General features: G+C 38.5%; 1 protein-coding gene across 1 annotated transcript; it reads left to right on the top strand.

Moving 5' to 3' along the window:
* The first annotated feature begins 5,236 nt into the window (after nt 1–5,236).
* On the top strand, nt 5,237–8,788 carry LOC101742147 (F-box/LRR-repeat protein 15). Its single transcript, XM_012688489.4, has 3 exons — nt 5,237–5,536; nt 5,605–6,071; nt 6,377–8,788. The coding sequence occupies exons 1-3, from the start codon at nt 5,339–5,341 to the stop codon at nt 6,528–6,530; spliced, it is 819 nt and encodes a 272-aa protein (XP_012543943.2). The 5' UTR covers nt 5,237–5,338; the 3' UTR covers nt 6,531–8,788.
* The last annotated feature ends 46 nt before the right edge of the window (nt 8,789–8,834 follow it).

Below are 8,834 nucleotides of genomic sequence, written 5' to 3'. Positions count from 1 at the left end.
CGACGGACTCGGTGAGGACGGTGACCGGTGCTTGAGGTACTTAAAAGAACCGTTAATGGATCGGGAGGATCCTTAATGATTTGTCTCGAAAGATGCGTCAATGTGAAATGCTTACTTCTAAAATAACAAATAAGATATCTATAATATAAGAATATAATATTGTCTGTTTACGTATTTTATGACAGGAATGTACGAAATAAGCATTTCCCGACTTTGTTACACAATGTTACTACACCCATCTATACTAATATTATAAAGAGGAAAGATTTGTTTGTTTGTTTGTTTCGAATAGGCTCCGAAACTACTGGACCGATTTGAAAAAATATTTTTCCATTAGAAGCCGACATTGTCCCTGATGAACATAGGCTACTTTTTTTATTTTATTTTTTTGGTTTCATGTGTGTTTTAATGTTTCCGAAGCGAAGCGAGGGCGGGTCGCTAGTATTTTATAATTTCATTGCTAAAAATGCTAAAATTAAAAATGCCTAGTTTTATTGCGTTGCACAATAATCTTACATAACGCTGTTGTTGTTTTTGTACTAAGCACTAAGACTAAGTTAAATGATACAAATTATAATCGTTAAAGCAACTTTTTTTCTGTTCGAAGATTAACGGACCTTTGCTAAGCCTAAGTAGGTATTTAGACGCCATCCGCGCTGCCTCCACTGCACAACACTTCATCGCCTCAAATCGGATACGGTAGTAACTATGCCCCCCCTCGTAGGCCGCTCAGGCCGACTCGCGGCGTTCGATGATGACGAAAAAGCAGAGCTGCTGGCCGATACACGCTACACGATGAGTTGGACGGGTAGAAGTTTAATAACGTGGAGGGGAGCCTTGCGAGGACGTAGGTCTTTGATCAAGTCTTTAACTTCCATCGGAGTGACGGGTGGTAACGAATCCGAGGGTGGCAAGGAGGCTCTGCGTTCTACCTCACTGTCTACTAATTCTACATGAACAGGGTCCACGGATTGAGTGCGCGCCCAGCAAGACCTACGTCCTCGCAAGGCTCCCCTCCACGTTATTAAACTTCTACCCGTCCAACTCATCGTGATGTTGGCATCTATTTTCAATGCCGCTATGGCGAACTTTATCTTTCCCGCGGTGTGGAAAAAAGCGGACGTTATCGGCATACACAAACCCGGTAAACTCATGTCTGTAGGCAAATTGTATGAGTCTGCTGTACAAACGCCTCAGAGACTTCGTCTCGTCGTTCTCGTCATAATAACAAATATTGAAACGATGTTATCTGCTGTAGTCATAGACTGTGTTGCAGATAACAACGCCAACCCCTACACACAACGAACAATAACATATAAATTTAAATATTTCATAAACACATTATAATAATTAATTTTAGATACAAGTGTGTGTGTGTGTGTGCGTCTGCGTGTGCGTGTGCGTGTGCGTGTGCGTGTGCGTGTGCGTGTGCGTGTGCGTGTGCGTGTGCGTGTGCGTGTGTGTGTGTGTGTGTGTGTGTGTGTGTGTGTGTAGATGCGTGTTAATACCTAATATATAAATTGCTCATTACCAAAAATGTGTAAAAATGTGTAATCTACTCCAGTAATTCTTCTATATCTTCGTATATAAGGGAGAAAAGCCATCTATCAATGATAATTTTAACTTCATTAGAAATAAGTGGGTAAATATTTAGTAATTTATTTATCTTGTTGTACAGAATAGAGCTTAAATACCTATAGTGAGACCTGACTACATTATAATTTGCTACATAGATTTTGCACACTCTGCCCTGACGACGAGTTTGCGAACAGATATTAGGGTCAAAAACAAGTTCCAAATGCTTATGTGCTCCTAATAAAAGATTGTCTAACTCGAGGGACTTTGCAGATATCATACAATTCCTCCGTTGGAAACCTTATTGGTTTTTTAGATATTACTTTAAGCACGGCTCTCTGTGCTCTTTCCAATCTAAGTAATAATCATTTCTTACAGCCTCCCCAGACGACAATGCAATAGGTTATGACAGAGTGTGCCAAAGCATAATAAACCATTTTCAGTATGTGGAGATCGCTTGATGTTCTTACATGAAGAAATACATGAAGTCAGCGACGGAACGGTACTTCGATAAGGCTATGCGTCATGATAATCGCCTTATCGTTGCCGCCGCTGACTACTCCCCGAATCCTGATCACGCAGGAGCCAGTCACCGTCGACGCCCTAGACACGTCCTTACGGATCCATCAGATCCAATAACCTTTGCATTAGACGCCTTCAGCTCTAACACTAGGAGCAGGCTTAGAGACCCCGGTAACCGTACTCGTCGAACTCGACAAAGAGTTCGCCGTGCAACCTAATCCATGAATCAGCTCGCTGAGTTTCTCGCCGGATCTTTTCAGCGGGTCGCGATTCCGATCCGGTAGTAGATTCATTCGCGAAGTAGCTGCTCTTGAGTTGTTAGGTCTCCTTCGGAGGCGCTCGGGTAGCTGTTAGCCAATTCCACCCCTCCTGGCTGCGCCTTTGCTCGCCCACCTGTCCTGGTGAAACTGGAAAGGCCTCCGGGCCACCAGTAATCCTTCAATCCTAAAATAAATAAAAATAAGTAGGTATTTAATTCCAAAACTATTCTTTTTGACGTTTCGAATATTTTGCTGTCGTGCGTGACCATGAAAATTGTTTAAAACAATAAACCGGATTAAGCTAGTGGAAGGTGTCACTTCGTCCATAGCAATCCGGAATACGAAGGCACAGCCATGTCGCTGCCACTTAGCAATTCTTTAAAACATGTTTTGCTGAAGGACATTTTTTTTTTATTGCTTAGATGGGTGGACGAGCTCACAGCCCACCTGGTGTTAAGTATAAGGTTACTGGAGCCCATAGACATCTACAACGTAAATGCGCCACCCACCTTGATATATAAGTTCTCAGGTCTCAGTATAGTTACAACGGCTGCCCCACCCTTCAAGCCGAAACGCATTACTGCTTCACGGCAGAAATAGGCAGGATGGTGGACTCACAGAAGGTCCTACCACCAGTAAGACATGTTATAATACTCAGGAATTCCGTGCAGGATATTTGAGGCCACGGCCGAATGGTACGTAGTGGAAAATCTCTCCGCAAATGCAACGAATACCTAACGCAAGGGTTCCAGGTAAACTTTGTTCCGGCCACGTGAGGTGCGATTTCTAAAAGGAGAGGATGGGATCCTCTCAACCAATCCACAAATTACTCCTCATAGAACACACAACAATACAAAACAGATAAATAATACAAAGATTTGAAAAAGCCATGGCCTAAAGCAGGGGTCGCCAAATGGCGGACCGCGGTCCGCATTCGGACTTCCGACTCATTTTGTGCGGATCTCAAGAACGAAGTGAAGAGTTCTGAATGAAATTTGTGTGTAGTAATATAAAATGTTAAATAACCAGAACTACAAAACTTTCTTTTAAAACTTCTTTCTTTTATGGGTCAACATATATTAATATATTTGTGAAGCAGCATTTTCGAAGATGAACTTCATTATGAATAAATTTCGATCTCGACTGACAGATGAACATCCCCAGAGTGTAACGTCAATAGCTTGTATAGTAACCGGCAAACATCGTGAGCAAATGACCTTGACTGCGCAGAACCGAATTTTAGATCACTTTGGTGGTGAGGGTGAGGCGCGACGGCAGGGGAAATCGTATCGAGCGCGTTATTGGTAGATCAGTCGAACCTTGCGTCCCGCACCGCGCCTTCGTTCCGCTTGCTCCCAAAAGTACGCTTGCGTACAGTGAAAAGTCTATCGTTATTAATTGTTAAGTTATTTGTTATAATTGCTTGTTGACTTTGTTGCCATTGCTATTTGTTGAGTGTTTGTTGATTTTTTATAAAAAATACACTATGCCGCGACAAACTGGTGTAGTATTCAAAAGAAAGGGTAGAAAAATGGTGTACGACGTATATTGCTTCATTATAAAACAGGGGAAGAATGATATTATGGAAAAAGTAAAACAGACTTCGGAAGCAACAAAAACATCAGTGAGTACTGTTAGGTGCATTATTAACGAAGCTAAAGGCTCTGGCTTGCTCATCGTGCTTGGGACTCCGGGTAAGAAAAGATCAGGGAAGAAGAAAGTTACCGGAATGGATAGTTTCGTTCAATCTGTAATAAAAAGATGTAATCATAATAACTACATAACAAGCAGCGAAACTCCGTACCGTAGAAAGGCTTCGAAAATTTTAAAGAAGATATACATTTTAATGGCTCGGAATGAAGTTTACGACGAATTATGAAAGAGCTAGGCTTCAGATGGAAAAAAAAACAGAAAATAATCGGAAGCTGGTAATTGAAAAAAGTAACATTCGATTACTACGAATCGAATATCTTCAAAAAATAATTAATTATAGACAAAAAAGAAGATCGAACCGACCGAGTCGTAAATTACACCGATGAGCCCTATGTCGACTTATCACGATGATGGCAACTCGGGTGATGAAAACAGTGATGATGATAATGGTCAAGATTATGATAACGAAAAAAAATTACAAATACCAGCTTCGCTTCAACTGAACGAAGACCTGGCAACAGCTCTAGTTTTGACTTAATAGAAGGAATATCTATTTTACCCCAAGATTAAATTATTATAATTATTAACCTATATTTTTTGTTGATGTTCTAATAAATATATAAATAAATACATATGTTGATTTTAATAATTTAATAGCATTATGACGCAGAGTAAATAATGTTTTTGCACGTGAGTGTACCATGCGCAAACTTACCCCCACTACGTCAACAAATGCTCAAGAAGTTTGCCGGCTATTATACTAATTATAATCCAAAGTTCAGTAAGATAGTCCGCAGTAAAAAATTTGATTTTTCTCATTGAAATGCAAAAAATACCTTTGATAATTCAGTAATTACATTTGTTTAACAAATACTTATTTCGATAAAACATTATGCGGACTGCAATGATCATTCCAATTCTTAAAACAGACCCCGAGGTAAACTAATTGGTGACTCCTGGCCTAAAGAATGAGACCGATGTACTCGTGTTGAACACCACGCGTAGGTAGCTGAAATGGGTGCCAGCGATTAGCTTAGCCCCACAATATAACAGTGCGCCCGTCTTGCTACTAACAACTTCAGCGTTATGCTAACTCAGATTCATTCAAGTTCTTTTTTTTTCCGTTACGTTTCACGTTTTCTACATCTGACATTGCTTCAGCCTTTGATGAGATTTACCTGTATGGGTCTCGTTTTCTTTGCTATACAATAGACGAATCAACAAACAAAAACTAGCTAACTTCAATATTATGTCAAAAGCGTCAAATAAACAGAAATGAACGAAATTAAAGCTGTTATCGAGATAAATAAAGTAAAACACAAATTACAATGAAGAGAAACACTCAATTATTTGATTTATACTGGGAAGATATATTAGTCTCCAAAGTGCTACCGCATCTAACTATACGAGAGTGTTTAAGTTTTCGATGTGTTTCGAAAACATGTTTGCAAATTATAAACATGTATTTTGCGAAGTTAAAATCGTTAAAATTAATGAATAAAGGCTTTTCACCGCACACATTTAGGGTCAGTATTGCTGTCGAACCGTATATGCAGGGAACTTGGTAGAGAGACTTTTAAAATTATTATTGCAGGTGTTTGCAACGACATGCAGAAGACTAACCGTGCTGAATCTGAGCCGATGCGACACTATTACTGATGCAGACCTCATCCCCATGCTACTGCAAAATTCCAACATTACGAATCTAAACCTCAGTCAGTGCAACAGCCTCTCTGCCAAGTCTTTACAACCTGTGATATTGTACTGTAACAAACTTCAAATTCTGAAGCTATCGAAATGCTCGTGGCTCACGACCGGTGCTGTGGAGGCTCTCGCGTTACATCAGTCGAAACTTGAGGATGTTGACCTCTCATACTGCAGCTCTATAACGGAGAGCTGTATACTGATATTCATAAAAAAGTTCAGACATTTAAAAACATTCAGCTTAGAAGGAAATAAACAAGTAACAGATAAGATTTTGTACGCTTTATCCAAGTACAGTACTGAATTGAAACTTCTTAATCTAGGTGGCTGTGGTGATATTACCGATAAAGGTGTCAAGTAAGTAAATAATCGTTTATTAATAACTAGTGACCTGCCCTAGCTTCGCTTCGGAAACTGTGATTTATTATTGATTTCTCCACTATTTAATGAATGTTATTATACATATAAACCTTCCTCTTCAATCACTCTTATCTATTAAAGAAAACCGCATCAAAATCCGTTACGTAGTTTTAAAGATTTAAGCATACATAGGGACCTGATATAGGGACAGAGAAAGCGACTTTGTTTTATATTATGTAGTGATAAATCCATAATGGATCAAGATGCAAATAACATACTTAAGAATTATTCATGTGTTCCAGGGCTTTGGCTGTGCACAATAAGAATTTGGAAGGACTGATGGTGAGAAGTTGCACGAAGGTGACTGAAAACAGTCTAAAGATGCTAAGGGGCAGAGCTCACATTGATAGGAGATCAGTTGATCCCGGACCAATACCTATTTATTTGCCGATATAGTTTATATTTTAAACATTTTTATTACTGGTGATAGGACCTCTTGTTAGTCCGCACGGGTAGGTACCACCACCCTGCCTATTTCTGCTGTGAAGCAGTAATGCGTTTCGGTCTAAAGGGTACATCAGCCGTTGTAACTATACTGAGATCTTAGAACTTATATCTCAAGGTGGGTGGCGCATTTACGTTGTAGATTGTCTATGGGCTCCAGTAACCACTTAACACCAGGTGGGCTGTGAGCTCGTCCACCATCTAAGCAATAAAAATAAAAATATATTCATATTTTTTCTGCTTAGACAGTTGGATAAGCTCACGGCCCACCTGATGTTCAGTAGTTACTAAAACCCTAAGGACATCTAGAACCTAAATATCACCACCTACCTTGAAAGATAAGTTTTAAGGTCTCAGTTTTACAGTACAACGGCTGCCCCACCCGTCAAACCGTAACGCATTACCGATTCATCGTGTAGTGAGTAGGCAAGTACTCGCACACAACTTGGCGCAACTCCACAGGACTCCCACATCATCCTGCTGTTTGTACCAGCGAATGATAACGATTATTATTGTTAACTAGCTGACCCGGCAGACTTCGTAGTAACTCAATCGATAACTAAAAGACCTGAACTTTTGTATAAAATAAACTTAAAACAAACAAAAGGAATCTGTCCGATGGGGGGGACATCAAAGGAAAAACAAAATTATAATATATATATAATATTTTTATTTAATTCCGAGCATTTTCATATTTATTTGAAACCTTTTTAACCTCCTATGGACTTCCACAAATAATTCAAGACCAAAGTTAGCCAAATCGGTCCAGCCGTTCTCGAGTTTTAGCGAGAATAACGAACAGCAATTCATTTTTATATATAGACATTAGCTTTTTGTTTATAAGTGCGTGTTGTTGTGAATTTCAGTTATTACACTTTGTAAAATTTACTTGACCACTACAAGTAATAAAATTCGCCATTGTTTATCTAAGTATTATAAACAAAACAGTAAACTGGAAGTTTGGAACAAAAAGGACAGGGTGGTGGTACCTACCCATGTGGACTCGCAAGATGTCTGACCACCAGTAAACCAGAACTTGTTCCCAAAACATACAATTTCAACTTATACAAATGACATCCATGACATTATTGTATTTATAAGCATTGTTTGCATAAGCACTAGGGCTCAGGATAAATAAAAACTTTCACTGAAGTATAACAAAACTCAATCTCAATCAAAACTCAATTTAATTATGAGAACATTTAAAGTATACTTCACAATTCGCAATCCGCTTTGCTTCAGGTGATTCATTCACTTTGAGTAGATCTCAGTAACAGCACTGAGATCCTAATAACCTCGAGGGGTTATAATAGATTCGCCAAATGAGTACCTAAGTGAGCTCATGGGGCTCTAACCTGACGAATTTGCTAACACTAGCCCTAGTAAGGGCAGTGTTTCGCAGAATCTACATAGAGCATGATATAATATAAAATGTGTAGTGAACATTCATTCCTATAATTATCCTGGTCAATGGCATTGGAAAACCTGACCCCTTATAGATGAGCATGATGTCATTAACTACAAAAGATTAGTTAATTTATAACATGAAGTCAGTTTCCATTGTACTGCAACTGGATGAGATAGCTTCTCTCCAGAAATAAGCAGGTTAAATGCCCGCGCGTACATACAATACGTTTTACCGTCAGTATATGCCGGTTGGTAATCGCAGTAGGCTGGCAATACTGTAAGAACACTGCTGCTCATTGTGTGTTGAATCCCTTAGTCGCCTTTTACGACAACCATGGAAAGAGATGTCTTTGAGTGTTGTCTTAAATCTATATATTTTCTATTAAAACATTTTTCAGTTTTTGAATGAGGGTCATACGTATACTGCTAAAACCATAATTTGGATTGTCTGCAGTCTGCAAAGACGTAACTTTTTCTAAGGTGAAATATAAAATAGGAAAGTACCTATATACGTATAGTAGTTAGTACCTATTGAATAGTATTTGAGCCAAAGATGATAATCATTGTATATATGTACATTTATTACTGCCCATATTACTTATATTAAATAAATTATTATTGATTAACTTAAGACATCTTTATATTCAAACTAACCTTAATATTAGTGTTTTGCCAAGTAGTATTATAAAAATATAATTTTAAGAGTTGTAAACCTACATATTCGACAAACATGCTTGTTGAAAAAATTACTTAAATATTTATATCTAATTTTTAAGTAATATAAACGTTTATTTTTATTGCAATAGTGTTTTTTTAAATTCTCTACTCGATTTCCGGAGAGTACTGATG

The sequence above is a fragment of the Bombyx mori genome, chromosome 3 (genome assembly GCF_030269925.1).
Source record: "Bombyx mori chromosome 3, ASM3026992v2".
Taxonomy (NCBI): Eukaryota; Metazoa; Arthropoda; class Insecta; order Lepidoptera; family Bombycidae; genus Bombyx; species Bombyx mori.
The sequence above is the reverse complement of the archived record's forward strand: the minus strand, read 5'-3'. Positions and strand labels throughout refer to the sequence as shown.

Bases quoted from the DNA above. Each gene is read 5' to 3' on its own strand.
- LOC101742147 (XM_012688489.4), top strand. From the start codon at position 5,339: ATGAAGAGAAACACTCAATTATTTGATTTATACTGGGAAGATATATTA. The intron at 5,537-5,604 runs GTCAGTATTGCT...TTATTATTGCAG, and splicing joins TTTCACCGCACACATTTAGG to GTGTTTGCAACGACATGCAG. The intron at 6,072-6,376 runs GTAAGTAAATAA...CATGTGTTCCAG, and splicing joins ATTACCGATAAAGGTGTCAA to GGCTTTGGCTGTGCACAATA.